The sequence below is a fragment of the Podarcis bocagei genome (genome assembly GCF_964188305.1).
Source record: "Podarcis bocagei genome assembly, chromosome: 10".
Taxonomy (NCBI): domain Eukaryota; kingdom Metazoa; phylum Chordata; class Lepidosauria; order Squamata; family Lacertidae; genus Podarcis; species Podarcis bocagei.
The window spans coordinates 49,960,746-49,976,695 of NC_138135.1; the positions used below are offsets into that span (position 1 = coordinate 49,960,746).

At 42.7% G+C, this 15,950-nt stretch overlaps 1 protein-coding gene and 1 long non-coding RNA gene across 5 annotated transcripts in view; one reads left to right on the top strand and one right to left on the bottom strand.

Moving 5' to 3' along the window:
* The first annotated feature begins 4,969 nt into the window (after positions 1-4,969).
* Positions 4,970-15,950, top strand: part of LOC308596665 — a 42,815-nt gene continuing 31,834 nt past the window's right edge. The window contains exon 1 of one of the 2 annotated variants that reach the window (XR_014012625.1): positions 4,970-5,026. This is a non-coding gene — a long non-coding RNA (uncharacterized lncRNA). Of the gene's footprint in view, positions 5,027-11,602; positions 11,648-15,950 lie in introns of those variants that run through there. The other variant, XR_014012626.1, reaches the window with a different exon arrangement.
* Positions 12,265-15,950, bottom strand: part of SRGAP1 (SLIT-ROBO Rho GTPase activating protein 1) — a 121,763-nt gene continuing 118,077 nt past the window's right edge. For all 3 annotated transcript variants that reach the window (XM_081211493.1, XM_081211492.1, XM_081211494.1), the window contains one exon: positions 12,265-15,812. In XM_081211493.1, coding sequence (XP_081067619.1) covers positions 15,435-15,812 — 378 coding nt within the window. In that variant the 3' untranslated portion in view covers positions 12,265-15,434. The remainder of the gene's footprint in view (positions 15,813-15,950) is intronic.

The window sequence follows — 15,950 nt, forward strand, 5'->3', positions numbered from 1 at the left end:
TAATTTTGGTTTGAGTGACCTGGGAGCTTCATTAAAAAGCATCACATACTTTTATTTACAACTTTACAACGGCAAAAGAACTGTGGTAACGTTTCTTACCGAAAGAACTACTTTTGGTTGTGTCACTAGGTGCAATTCAGCTGCATTAATTGTAAGCACTTTGATGTTGCTTTTGAGACGATTGCATTGACCGTCTCCAATGCAGTTAAATGCACATCAGGTATGCTCAGGGCTTTTTGTCAGCTGGAACTCTTCTGCACTTCTTGGCTGGCTCCAGAAGTGGGGGGTGATTTCTGTTCTCAACCTGAAGCAAAGTTCTTAACCTGAGGTACTATTTCTGGGTTAGCGGAGTCTGTAACCTGAAGCGTATGTAACCCGAGGTACCACTGTAAAGGGATGTAATCTCTGCAATGATGGCGTCATTCCAAGTAATCTCTCCCCCCCCCCCGCTTCATCTCCCCTAATCTACGTCAGTTCTGCGCCGGCTAATCTGAGCCTTCTGCTGCTGAGCTGTCTGTTCTACCTTCTCAACGCCCGTCTGGTCCTGGGAGAAGCAGGGTCAGGAATGCTTTCCAAGGACACTGAGTCTGTCGGCTGTCTCTCCCCTGGTGCTTCTTCCTGCTGTTCCACTTCCAATATTTCCCAGCTTCTCCCCTCTGCAGCCTCTGAACTATGCCCTTCGGCAAACCACTGATCTAAATCTATACTGTCCTCCTGTTCTCAGGAAGGGTCAGTCCAGCCCCTGACAGCAGGGTGTGCATTTCTACTTGTTAAGCTGCTCAGCTGAGGTTTGGAAGGCTCCCTTTTTGTGCCTCAACTGAGCAGCCTCAACAAGCCTCTGGCTAGTGAGGAGACACCCCACACAACCCCAAAATAGATCCTCTTTCGGCTCTGGGATGGGTCTTCTGAGGGAGGTGCATTCCAGCACCTTTTTGTCTAGAAAAAAAGCACTAGGTATGCTATATTTTCAAAGCATTTAGATCCAATGTCTGTAAAACTGGATAGTGAAGCAATAAAACCTTTGTCTCTTAGCAACACGCTCAGGTCCTGCCTCCTAGATATGTTTTCATCAATACACACTTTTCTGTTTTATATCTTATAAATAAGCCACTGAACCTCACAGAAAACTAAAAACAAATACTACATTCCAACTGGGAATAAACCTGTGTATTAACTACAATTCCTCTTCAGAATTCTACGGAATGCATATGCAGTCTCACTCCTTCAAATTATCGCGAGAAAGCAAAAGTACTTAGCTGCAATGGAAGCTAGAAGAGTCCAGCTATTGAAATAGAAGTTACCACTTGTTTGGTTTTGGAAAAGATCTTAAGCCTTGACCCTAACATACATGATCCAAGGCGTTTTTGGTCAGTGCCTTGATTTTGATATCAGGAAAATAATAAAGGAAGGGTTTAGGCAACAAAAGTGCATTTGTGTTGCCTCAAAGTGACAGCCGTTCTTGATGTAGTGCAGTGACCAGCAGTGAAAGGCAGTGATGAGCATGCCATCGATCTTCAAAGTTTGTGCATCTGATGACATTTTGAGCACAGCAGCTTAGAAAGGATAATGCAGCATAAAGGCAGGATTATCAGGCAAGGCAGAACAAGGTCTACTAAAACACATTACAATCTGGAAGAAATCTGCCAGTTGTCATGAGAGTATAAAAAGTCCTGTTGGATCAGGCCAAAACCTAGCACAACACCCTTTTTTCCTTGTGGCCAGTTAGATGCCTGTGGGAAGCTGGCAAGCAGCACCTGAGTACAACTGGCCTTGTTGCTCATCTAATACTCTTCAAAATTTGGTGACCATCACTACATCTTGTAGGAGTGAATTCCATAATTTATCATTTTGTTTGTCCTGAATCGTCCAACATTCAGCTTCAGTTCTAGTATTAAGAGAACAGCGTGGGCTGGTGGACTTTCCCCCCCATCCACTTTCTCCACCTAGGATGGCTAGGCCATATCTACTACTACTACTACTACTACTAATAATAATAATAATAATTAATAAATTTTATTTATACCCCGCCCTCCCCAGCCAAGACCGGGCTCAGGACGGCTAACAACCAATAATAAAAACAAATTTATTAAAATACAATTTAAGAAACAAGATTAAAATACGACATTAAAACATTAGGATGCAGCCTCTTCACTGGAGGAGAAAGGAAAAAGAAAGAGGGGGAGGGAATCAAACTGATTCTAAGCCAAAGGCCAGGTGGAACAACTCTGTCTTACAGGCCCTGCGGAAAGAAATCAGATCCCGCAGGGCCCTGGTCTCATGAGACAGAGCGTTCCACCAGGCCGGAGCCAGTGTTGAAAAGGCCCTGGGCTCTGGTTGTAGCTAATCTAACTTCCTTAGGGCTCGGGACCACTAGGGTGTTGCTATTTATGGACCTTAAGATCCTCCGTGGGGCATACCAGAAGAGGCGGTCCCGTAGGTACGAGGGTCCTAGGCCGTGAAGGGCTTTAAAGGTCAAAACCAGCACTTTAAATCTGACCCTGTACTCCACCGTATCTATGTATCTATCTAAACCTACCTATGTATCTACCCGGGTGTTGGTTTAATAAGGGAATTAGTCAATACATAGTGGAGGGGGGGGGAGAGAATTGGCTTAGTCTGGAAAAAGTTCAGCCTTTGCAGTTTTTACATTCAAGAACCATTGCCCTCTGTATCACAGTCCCAGACTTTGGTGCCTCTCGTTAAAAATACCTGGGAGACAAGCTAGAGAAGCCCTCTAAAACTGATGATTCATTGATAGGATGGATCATTGGGCTGACAGGTCCAAGCCAGCTCCCTATATCTATATATAAAGCTCCGACCTGCTCTATAATCACTTCAGTTGCTCAGAATAGCAACCTAAAAGCTTTTCACATTTCAAATTCCATAATCTTGTCACTTTAGTTAAAGGCCTGCCTTCAAGATGGAGTAGATTTTTCTACCAGAAGTACACTTGCAACTCTTACATTTTTAATACTCTTCTCACTTTCAGTGTTTTCTCCTTAAAGCACACACACACATCACTGCCCCAACTTTGAAAACATAAAGTTCTGAAAGTTGAGCAGCCAATATATGATACACAGTGTGCTTTAGGAACATTTGTTAAGCATGCCGTGTTACAGGGTCACAGTCATGGCCCTCTGTTGAGATGAGTCTGAACCACATGCCACCACTATAATGAGATACCTGGTGGAGGAAGAACTGGCTTTATGGCTTATAGTTAGACAATGGTTCAGTTGGCTGATTTGAAACTTGGCAGTTCGGGGAAGGTAGGTTGGAGGATGGCCCATGTTGAATTTGGGGTAGAAAGGATCAGAAATGGCTAATTTTACAAACGTTTGATGAGAGGCTTCAGCAAGTGGTGGGCACCAGGGCAACATCTAGTATGGGATGAAGAGCCTCAGCCTTGGGGGCCTTCCAGGACTCTCTCTGTGACAGGCGATGAGGCTCTTTGAAGATGTATTTCCAGCAAGCCTTCAAATAGGAGTTTCCTCCATATTTCATTTTAGCACTCTTGTTGATACAAACTACTTCCTGTTCCTGGAGCAAGACACACTCCTATCATCTGTCAGTGGGTGGCTGCCTTGCTGCAGCAAAGCAACGGGGAGCTCACTTTACGCTCCTGGTTGTTCCTTTGAACTCATGTCAGTACCTGCCCACACCTACTGTCAGGTGTGGAGCAGGTGGGCTTGGTTTTCCAGGCCAAACTGGAGCTTCACCTGGGCCATATTTGACCCACAGGCCAGAAGTTCCTCACCCCGGACTTAGATTTCTATACAATGCAATAAGCAAAACTACAGTCAGAGTGGATATCAAGTTGAACATGTGCACTTTAATTTGAGAGCTGAGAACCTAATTTTAAGTGAATTGTTAATGAATCCTACATATATTTTGAAGGCCACGAAGCTTGAGCTAAGACTTACCTACAGTCCCCAACTGTAACCACTTTAAAATGGACCCAAGATTTTAGAAACAATTTTATTCAAACCTTAGCTAGGAAATCCTTGGTCCAACAACTAATTTTTTCTGGCATTTTTTGGATCAGTTAGCTATTCTCTATCATTTAGGCTGAAACTATTTTGTCCCAAATTAGCATTTTGAAAGTGCAGCCTATCTGCACTTCTTCTGTGGCTCAGGGCTACAGAGATAAAATATTTAATGGTGCTAAATTTTTGACACTATGCTGAGTGCACCATTTGCTCATGAAGTACTGAGGATTTTCCATGCAGCATGAAAAATAACTGCACTGTTTACTGAAAAAAAGTCTATTAAATATTTGAGCTGTTTATGAGAAGTAGCAGATAAAAGTGACACAGAATCATCTGACTTCATTACATAACCTACTAGCTAAATGTCAAAAGTGATAGGCAGGGGATGGAGAGCTCCAGTTTTGACTGCTTCCCTGTCAGCCTTCATGGGCTTCAAGGGTTAATTCCAAAATGGATAGCCGCCTTTTCAGGTATATGGTTTTCAAAGTGTTTTATTATATTGAATCCTATGGCCCTCCAGATGTTGTTGGACTGAAAACCTTTGTTATCTATAACCACTGTGTGGGATAACCAGCCTCATATAACCAACATGCTTAAGTTTAATTAATGCATGAAGGGGTTAAGATCAGGCATCCCCAAACTTGACCCTCCATATGTTTTTTGGGACTGCAATTCCCATCATCCCTGCCCACTGGTCATGTTACCTAGGGATGATGGGAGTTGTAGTCCCAAAACATCAGGAGGGCCAAGTTTGGGGATGCCTGTCATAGAGTAAGCAGTCCTGCCAGGTTTAACTCGTCTTGGGAAGGACTAGGTAATCAAGTCTTTGTTTTCCTCCAGTCTGTCTAAGAAGCTCAGTGTATGAAGAGGCTAGGCTTGTTGCTCCAGCATAACCCCATGGCTTTCACAAGCCGCTTGAGTTCCTGTACTAATAATTTAGGAACTTTCAGCACTGTAACTTAGCCAAGTTTTATTTCTTGTTCAGCTTTTTCTGAAGACTGCATGGAAAAGGACATGAATCTAACTTAGCTGGAGAGTTTGTAAGTAAACCATTTTAAACTTAAGAAACGTGGATTCTCCAATGCTGGGGGAAGAAGGGCTACTTTGGAACTTCCTTGAACATTTTTAATGTCTTAATCTATGTTTCTATTCTTTCCTTTGCTGCATATTTTGCGATTTTAAACCTCTGCTGGGGTTCTCTCACCAAAGAGTAATTGTATTAAACTTGAATCTTGGCAGCCAGAGACTTCTCCTTTTATACCTATTTTTTCCTTGCGACCAGCACATTGGCCATGCTGGCTAGAGCTAATGAAGCTCCACAACATTTGCAGCACCACAGGTTCTCTATCCTGGCAGAGAGACTAAAATTCATGCCATTTGATTGTCAATGGACTGTATTTTACTGGCAGCGGTTTCTGTGCTGCTACCCACAGGAGAGAGATTGATAAAGCAGATTGGAGTCCTCTTGTTACTCGCTTTGCCTTACCAGTGTGGCACCTATGGGCACCAGTGTGCCTGCCAGTACCTCCTTTGGCACTCATGAAAGGTGGCATTAAACATCTGCTTTAAAAATCCACAATGCATAAAAGGCTGTCTCCTCTTCCTGCTCAGTTCTTTGAACTGGCTCAGCCTCGCCTACTTTGAAGCCATTATGCCACACCCCTGTGGCAGCCATTTTGTGATAGGCCACACCCCCACTGCCCTATATCAGAATTCCACATGTGCTCACTGGCCCCCAAAGCTTGGAGCCCCCTGCTTTACAGACTCTCTTCTAGAGCTGGATTCCTTAGATCGGATTATTTGTCCACCTACCCTGGTATTGTCTACTCTGTCCGTCAGTCGCTCTAGGGTCTCAGATGTGCTTTCTCCATTACCTGCTACCTGGTCCTTTTTTAAAGCTGGAGAGACCAAGTACCAAGGCTTTCTACAGGCAAATAATATGCTCTATCACATGGGTAGGCAAACTAAGGCCCGGGGGTTGGATCCGGCCCAATTGTCTTCAAAATCCTGCCCACATGGATTTTACATGAGTAGAATGGGTGCTTTTATTTAAAACGCATCTCTGGGTTATTTGTGGGGCATAAGAATTTGTTCATGTTTTATTTCCCCCCCAAAATATAGCCGCCCGCTCCAAGGTCTGAAGGACAGTGGACCAGCCCCCTATTGAAAATGTTTGCTGACCCCTGCCTATCATATTCAATGGCAAATTTCTTCACACCATGAGCCCCTCCAGACATCATTTTAAAGGGCTTTTTTAGGGCTGTTTATTTGTGCTCAGGGTGGTATCAGGGTGGTTATACATGATCCCACTTTCAATGTCATTTGTGTCTGCAGAAATTTTCCCCATTCACTTTCTCTATGGTAATGAGCTTAGGGTGGTGTACATTGTTTTATGCCTCCCAATTTTATTGTTACAACACTTATGTTAGGCTGGGAGGCAATGACTTGCCCAAAGTCACCCAGTGAACTGGGATCTGAACTCAGGTCTTAAGTCCAACATTTTAACCACTGCAAACCTAATCTCCACTCATGCAGGTATCAGCATGCTTGCAGAAGTACCTTGGGGTGGGGGAAGCCTCAGGGTAATGTCCCCCTAAAAACAGAGTCCAGTAAGGACCAAGAATGGTGGGTGAGGGTTGGCGTGGGGAATGGAAAGCTGGCAGAGGGCAGAATGGAATGGAGAGACTGGAATCCTGGAGAACTGGTATGCTGCAACATTTTGTTGCTGGTACCTCTCGTTCCTCTCCTAATTCCAGTGTAGCTTTACTACTCCCAGGCTGCAGCTGTATGACTTTGTGTAAGGATTCCTGCATGTTCACCTGTGGAGCAGATTACTGGATCTGTGTTGGGGAGCCCCAGAGAATGTAGTTTAGGGCTGGATGGGACAAATCCCAGTGTGTATGTGTTTAAAAGAAAGCACAGCACTGGGCTGACTGTGTGAATGAAAGCAAGCCACTAGGGGGAGATTCTGGATTAGAAACCTTAAAAAAATCACAATGCATCTGGTTTTCAGGCACACCACACTGTCTAGCTCTCACTATAAAAGCCCAGAATGCAGTATGAGGCTCTTCACATGAATAGGGTTGATCCATGTGATGACACACATTACAGTGGTACCTCAGGTTAAGTACTTAATTCGTTCCGGAGGTCTGTACTTAATCTGAAACTGTTCTTAACATGAAGCACCGCTTTAGCTAATGGGGCCTCCTGCTGCCGCCGCGCCACGGGAACCTGATTTCTGTTCTCATCCTGAAGCAAATTTCTTAACCTGAAGCACTATTTCTAGGTTAGCAGAGTCTGTAACCTGAAGCATTTGTAACCTGAAGCGTATGTAACCTGAGGTACCACTGTATTGTCACTGCATGCCTGGACTGATGGGGAAACTCTATAAATAGCTTTGGGGATGTACACAATGGATATAGTATTCCCCTCTCTCCATTTTTGAATTAAGTAAAAGATTTAAAGGTGTGTGTGCGCGCGCACACACACACACAGAGTGGATCTCCATTCCCTCTCTTATAAAGCAACCTGGTGGGATGGCTGGAAGGAAAGTTAGATTCTGGTGCTGATCAGAGTAGAGGTGCTGGGAGAGGAGTCCTTAAGCCTCCTGTCTGTACTCCCTTCCTGATTGTCATTTCTGCACTCTGCTTTTAGCCCTGATGGGAATAATAATAATAAAAAGGCAAGTTGCTGAACCAAGGTTTTCCTCATGTGGGTAGAATTTAATAGTTACTTATGATAGAGGAGGGAATTGATTTACATCAGGGAAATTATATTGGAGCGTTAACCCACCAGACTGCTTCAAGAGAGCAAATCACAAGCCTCATAGGGCTATTTTAGCCCATTGTCATTTGTGTAAGCCTGGGCTGGGGAATTGGTGACAGAGTGGTAGTTGCTAAATACTATTAGGTCCAAGGTGGCTTTTTCCCCAGGCGTGGCCACACTGTCACCTCTTCCAAGGTGCTTAGAGCCACCTACTCATGCGATGACTCATTCACCACACCCTGAACGCCCCCAGTCTTGCTACCTTTAATCAGCCATGAAGGTCGAGCATCCAAGCGCCATGTTATTGGGTGCAAATTCACAAATACTCTTGTCAGTGCCACCCGGCTGCAGAGCTGAAGCTGATCCTACAATGCATGGCTTGACGGGGCATTAGATTGACGGCATCGATCGTGGCATCTTGCTTGCGGTGGAGATGACTGATTTTTGTCCTCAAAGCGCCCAACTCTTCGAGGTTTCTGAGGTGTCCTGGTCTCCCTCCCTCAATGTAAGGCTCGACAGCTTATGGATCACGCTTAATAATTCCATGGGCCGATTTATCGAGGACAGAATGCAAACCGTGAAGCAGGTCCTCTTCTGTCAGCCTGGTCTTGACACGGGGATAGATCAAGAAAGCAATCTTCCTACTGAAGTGTTACTGTTGTTAATCAGAAATATTGGACCGTCGTAGTAAATGGGGAAATTATGAATGCTCACTTTCGGAGAGCTGGTCTGTTCAGGATTTTTTTCTTACAGTATCACTCAACCAGGACTTGCTGTAGAAGGTAATGATATTCAACTGGTTACTATGGTAATGATGCACTAGTTGCCATGGTGCGCAAGTACTGTATATATATCCATTTATCAATTTATTTGAAGGCAGCAAACGGCGGGCAATTTTTCAATGTAATCAAATATGCCGTAGGCAGCCTAGGCATAAAATGTAGAAATGTACCAATTGCACAAAGAAATGGAGGGACCCCAGAGATAAATTCAACACTTCTTGGCACTCCACATTTACAGAGTTGCTAAATATGGGTGTTTTCCCCCCCCCCAACTTTGTGGAAATTCAAGCCTTCCTCCCTGTCCCTTTGTCTAAAATATTCATTCATCTTCACTAGTGCCTGTTGCGACTGGGGTGGGGGCAGAAGTCAGCAGTAGATGGAGCAAACTAATTCTATTTTTTAAAATAAAAATTGTTTTTAAATTTGTTTTGTAAAAGAGTTTTAAATTGTTTTTAATTTGTTTTGACATTATGTTTCCCCTTCCCGTCCCACTCCCCGGAGCACAGACTCCTATGAGAAAGCGTTGTTCCAAAGTTTCAAATGTATCTAATGCTCCTGCTGCCTTGCAAGAGATCTTTGTGAGAAGCGAAGGCTAAGGAATATACCTTGGGGAGTGGAGTCCCCAAGAAGGCTGGATGGTGCCTTCTTCCAGTAACTCCTGCAGCCAAGCTCTAGTGCCAGACACATTGCTCTGCTTTCCTTTGGACCACATCAGCTAGGCAGAGAGGGAGGTCTTGTCGTCTAGGTAGCCTAGGACCTCCATATGCACTGCAGAGCCTTGCATCCCTGAGAGGTCACTAGTGCAACCCCCTGCAATGTAGGAATCTCAGTTAAAGCATCCATGACAGGTGGCCATCCAAGCTCTGCTTAAAAACCTCCAAGGAACTGTCAGACAGTCTTTTTCCAAAAGTTTATTCGGGATCTCCTTTCTTGTAACTTGAAGCCATTGCTTCAAGTCCTACCATCCAGAGCAGGAGAAAACAAGCTTGCTACCTCTTCCACGTGACAGCCCTTAAGAACTGTGACGACACTATGATTTTATGATCACTATGGAGAAAAGCTTATCGTTTTTTTGTGGGCCAGCTTCTTGGCCAACAGGATTGTGGTACCCCAAGAAGGGAGAAGTAAGGTCAAAGCATCACTCCTCTCTCCCTTAACCAGGATTTGACCCCAGGTCATGGCAGTTATATGCTGAATCCTCACTACCTTAGACAACTGAACAAGCTTCTCAGGCCTCAGCTTATCATCTCCATAGAATGAGTCAGTTGGCATGTGCTGTGTTATTTGTGATGGCAAATAGCAGACTTTCCAAAGTTTGCTCCAAGTTAAGTAGATGTAAATCAGCTGAGCAGGGATATATTTTCCTTTAACAAAACCACTTCAGAGGGATTCCTTATTCATACCCTACCTAACATTTTCCTGACGCTGTTGCATCCATAATAAGGAACATTTGTATTAGTTAAATATTGAAGCAGGTTTCTTGTTAAGGTACAAAAAGGGATGTGATGGGGATAAAACAAGACAGGCAGGAGATAAAAGGGTTGTGCCTTTGCGACATCAAGATTTACCATTGAATAGTAGGGTAGATATGCAGCTACCTCCCTTTGTAACTCTGTCGTGCTGAAGAGGTTATTTCTGGAGACACAGCTCCATGCAAAATGCATGATTTGGCATCAATGTTATATAAAAAGAAATGCAAAGAATGCAATGCAGTGCATTAAGTTTTCTCTCTTAGCATTCTGTATCTCCTTCATGCATATCTTTTCCTGCATTATTTCCTTCCAGAAGATGCAAATAATTCAAACTTGGTATATCCCTGTTCATTTCTTATTGGCCCCTTCAAACTGGCGTTTTATTGCAGCTGCATTCTGCGACATGTTCTTGACACAATAATAGTGCTTTAGTTAGTGGTGGATTCATTCTGCTTGAGTTTGTACTGTGCTGCTTCTCCAATGATACCACATTATTGCTGTCCTGAGGGGCTATGGCTCAACCGAAGCGGGACAAAATAAACCAGGACATTTGTGCTATAAAAAAAAGTTATGGGATTTCAGCATGAAGTTACAGGATATGCTGCGACTGACACAGCAGAACCACTCTAAAACTTGATGTCACAAGCAGTGTTGAAAGTGGGATTGTGTGTAACCACCCAATAGCATCATGAGCACAAATCATAATGAACACAGAATAAAAAGGATGTTTGCAGGTCCCCTAGAAGGTATGATTTCCCCCTTAATATTCCAGTGAAAGTCAGAATATTATTGGCTCATAGCTGTTTTGAAGAGAAAAATAACCTTCAAATTGGGATTTTTGTGGAGTGCCTTTTGTGTGTGGTCAACACCTCGAAGGCACTCCTTGCAGCTCCACCCCTCCTTGGGTGAGGGTCTTGGATGGCAGATAGCTTGGGTGAGAGCCAGATGCACTAGTGTTATAGACAGTAATCTGCGTGATCTATGGGTAGGAATTTGTTTATATATTTTTATGGCTCTGCCAGTGAATATTTGGTCTCCCACTGTTTCTGCAGCTCGTTTTTTGTAGAGCAAAAATGGCGCTAGAGTTGGAGTGAATGTGTGCAAATAGAATAGGGCAAGTAATATTGGATGACTACTGGATATTGTACGGTTTGTGTAGATGTGAAAGAATGTGCCTTGGACGAGAGGTGAGAAGGGGTTCCTAATTTTTTTAATGTGCTGCTATCTTAATGTTTTGGGTTTGTTATTGTTTTATATTGCAGTTTTCCAGTTTCATTCTTTATTATAGTTCTTTGTTATTTTTGTGAACCGACCAGAAGTTGTGTTATTAAGCAGTATATATAAGTAAATGAATCTACTGTACATTTTGGAAAATGGCTTGTCCATTTGTTCTCTGTAGTTTTGGCTGCCTCTTTAGAGAGTGTTGCCAAGCTTGGCACAAGAGTTTCCATAGTGGAGGCAGCCATCTTTGGGAATTTTCGGGCTCTAGCTGCCCTTTAGAATCAAGATGGTGGACCAAAACATGACTCTGGTGTGACTTCTCCTTTTTTTTTTTTTTGGCACAGTTCTGCCACCTATCGAAAATTGTCATCAAACAGGGGTTCCTGAGGTGGAGCAAATTTGATCACTGTTAGGATGCCAGGTGTCATTTTGAACGTCAGACATCACTTTGGTGTGACTTCACATGGTATTTGGCATGACAAGCCCTAACTCACAAATCACACTATTTAGAAACCACAGTATATTTTGCTTTCTGAAAAATACCTGGGCAGTGCGAGACACTCCTCATTTAAGATAAATGTATATGGAGTCATCTGTGTTCTTTGTCTACCATTTCCACTATGCATCCTTGAATGTGTTACAGTTGCTTTCATGAGCTGGAATTGAAAGAGGAGAGTTTGTTTGATTTGAATCTGGACAAGGAATAAAATGAGTTCTGAGCCTTTTTTTAAATGGCTGGTAGAAATGGTCTTCGTACTTTGTGGCTGTCTGGGTTTGCTGTTGGCTTTGGGAACAGCGCTACCTTCATGAATGACTGCTTGCTTACCTGTTCGGCTTGTACACTTGTAAATAAAGGAGATATTTCCAAGCACCATAAGACTCCCAGGCTGCCTCCACTAAAGGTAAATATCACCCTGTAAAGGTGTCTTGGAACTTAGGGAATTGGGCCTCATTAACACTGAGCCTAGAAAAGGCATGTGCAAGGATACGCACATGCAGAAATATGTTGATAATTAGACATCATTAAAACAAAACAAACACAGACAAAACTACCCTTATTTATTATATAAAGTTACACTATGAGAAACAAATCTGAATGTATATTGAAGCCTGTAATGGTACATGCCAAAATGTACAGTACTATACATAAAAGTGCATTGTCACAACAGCTTAACAGTACGTTTTCTTCTTTTAAAACTGTGCAATTGTAACTCTCCTGTTGTCTGAGAATGGAAGGAATGCAATGGGAATGCAGCAGAACATGAAATGGAACTGCAACAATACAAGAGCAAAGTTAAAGCTCCTCTAAAAATGTAAAGGCACTTTCACATGTACATACTACAGATGTACATTGACACAATTAGGTAACAGTCAACAAGCAGGAAGCTACCAGCACTGCAATCTATCAAACTGACAGTCAAGGACAATACTGATTCGATTAGGTACACAGGCGGTTACCCTTTTACTATACAGCCTGTAGTTGTATCAGTCTTTCCTGTTAAATATCCATTCACTATACTTCAAATAGCTATAACAAACCATCAAACTACACACATTTAACTCGCGTGAATGTTCTAAGCAGAAGCAATCACTGGATGCACTGTTTCTAATATTTTTTCCCTTCTCCACTAAACAATCTCTAATATAAGCAGTATGGAGGCCGGTACAGTTATTCAGACGTACAGAGTTTCCCTATGCAATTTCATGATACAGGCACCCACCTTAAGTTTTGCCACACAACCTATTAATTAATAATACAAAGTCACTAGGCTATAATGCACTTAAAGGAACGGCAACGCTTCCGTTTGTCCCATAGGTCCTAGATTTGGGCTCGCTACAAAGATAATTCCTAGCCTTGCAGGGGCCACGGCAACACTTCACTATGATTAGCATTAGCTAAAAGCTCACTACAGAGTCCAGGATCTTAGTTAAGCTTCCAGGGTGCAGTCTAGGGAGATGGGATCGAGTTCCTTTCTAGATAGTGGCAGCTTTGGTGAATGTAACATTTCCTATGGTCTACTGTGGCAAACAAAATCATTATATATACTGTAGCGCCAAGTGAATTCTTTTTCATCTTGTTTTTCAGATTTATGAATTCCACCCAGATCTGGTTTCCAATTTAGGTTTGTAAATAGCCCCCAGTTTCATCAGCTGAGATGAAAATGTTTGTCTCTCCCCCATTTTGGGGCACAAATAACTAACAGAGATGTGTGAGCAGGGCAGGCTCACAGATGTTCATGTGGGCAACTTCTTTGCAAAGCTACTTACGTCTTTGCCACGTCCATGCTACATGTGATTTGGCAATCCCATTCAGCTAAATATAATTGGTAAACAAACTGCAATGGGAGTAAATCAGTCCCAAACAACAATGGTAGCTACGATGTCCTTAGGCAATTCTTTCTGCCTAACAACTAGTCTCCTCCTGTTTGATTCCGCATAGTAGGAAGGACCCAAATGAAAACATTCATTTTGAAGAATGACAAGTTCCTAATGTGACAAGTTCTGTGACAAAAGAAACCCCTTATTTTGATCAAGTTTTGCATATGTAGACAAGTATCAGCTGAATCAATTCCTTCCCCCAACTCCAGTCTAGTACCCCCACGGTTTTTAGTTAAGTGTTTGCCTGATTAGTAACCTACGATAAATTCTCCTGTGGAGTGAGGTGGTGACCTTGTAAAAACATTCACGGAAATGATATAGCTTACTGTTAAGTTTGTGCAAAACACTTGTTAGTTCATATGTAACAATAACAACAAAGATGAAGCACTATGCAAGTTGATAGCTTCACTCACACATAAACACACATGAAAAAAGTAATGACATGTTAGTTGGGGGGGGAGTGGTTCTGATAGATTTTATTCAGATTCTAGAGTAGAAAATGAGATCTTTGCCCTGTGAACAACCTCTCACCTCAAGAGGAGTTATTCCAGTTTAGAAATCAAAATTCACCTGAATAAATACACTCGAGAAACAGCACACTCTTTTGTACACAGTAGCCCCTTTCGCTTGCCACAAGAAGCAATAAAACCATGGCTTACTATGAACGAGCCTTATACCAGTGCATGCTGTTCAATCTGTCCTACTCTTCTCGGAGCCAGGAGTAACACACCACAAAACTTGGCTTTGTCTTATGAACCCGCACTGGTTTGTTTCTTGCAAACAAACAGCTAGTGGCAAGCTACAAACAAATTGCAAGAACTAACTACCACTTGTTCCTGGCTTACCGCGCATGGTTTGTTTCTTGCTCGAGTCAAGCCTTGTGGTTTGTTTCTTCCACCTCTAGAAGCTAGCACACTGCTTGTTCACGGAAAGCAATAAGCCATGTCTTACTGTGACGTGCAGGCCAATGTGTTTCATAATCATAAGGATACAGCAGCTTTAAAGTGTAGGTTTTCTAGGAATGTTTTGTTACAAATAATTTGATTAGCTAAGACTATCTGCAGAGACATCTAAACAATCAGCTCATAGGAATGTAAACATATTTTTTGTAGTGATTTGTTTGTGTGAACAGTTGTCTGAAAGAACTGGTGGCTAAAAATCTACCTTTATTGCAGTGCAGCAAGCCTGAGTGCAACCATTAGAAACTATTCTATATAGCATTTCTGACAACAGGCTTTAGCTTTGATTTAGAGAGCTGCCATCTACGTCGGTGTGAGATGCAAATACATTCTCCATATGCAGTACTAACCCTACCAACACACATACAAAGTATTTTGAAGGAAATGTCTTTCCTGATTCACTTCTTAATATAATCCTCAAGATACAAACTTTTAGCCCATATAAAAAATCTGATCAATACTGGAGCCAATTACAATATAGAAGTAAACAAATCCATTAATTAATCCCTTTCAAATGACCACTCATAAGTCTAAAAACTAGAGTAAGTGTAACTTATTGAACCTCACGGGATGCTGGCTGTGACCTGTGAAGCTTTTATTAGAAAAGGTGCAGCGTGGAGTTTTCAAGTAAAAGCATGTATTCCTGTTGATTTAAAACGACACACAATTAACTGTCCAGTTTAAAAATTGGACCCATGTTAACGTAGGTAGCTTGGAGACATTACACTAAAAAAACACATTTTTTTACAAAAAACAAAACCTCTCCCGTTATAAATTAGAAACGAATGGTGTGATGGAACACAAGACATTGATCAGCGCTCCATCCTTTTGGTAGCTCACTCCACGCTTGCCACACAAACTGCTTGATTTTCACATTGTGCAAGACTTGTCTGCTGGACCTTGGGATGGAGAGGAAGGGCCCACAGTTGGGTTTGTTTTTGGAAGAACGATGGGCTTTGGCCTAAGGGCAGGCGGTTTCAGTTGCACCCCCATCCTGGGTGCCACCATGGGCTTGAAGGTACTCATAGTATCACTGGAAGAGCTGGTGCTACGCCGAATCTGAGGCTCGGTGCTTCTTAAGAGGACACTGTGGAGAGGGCTCAGGGATTCCGTGGAGGCCGTGCTGGAGGGGGAATTTTTCATTTGTTCCAAGGTATCCAGCACTACATCTGGGGCATGTTTTGCAGAGCTTTGACGTTCCAGTTCCCGGAGTTCATTCAGAGCTGTGTTCATTGTTTCTTCAATATCCTGTTCCAAAGGAAGAAGCAAGTTTGCTAAAGATTAATGAAATACCGAACACCAAAGATGGCATGGGCCATTGCATTGCGCCTCCTCCCTACATCATGGTGGAAACCAAATCTCTTTCTCTCTCATGTGAGAGTAAAC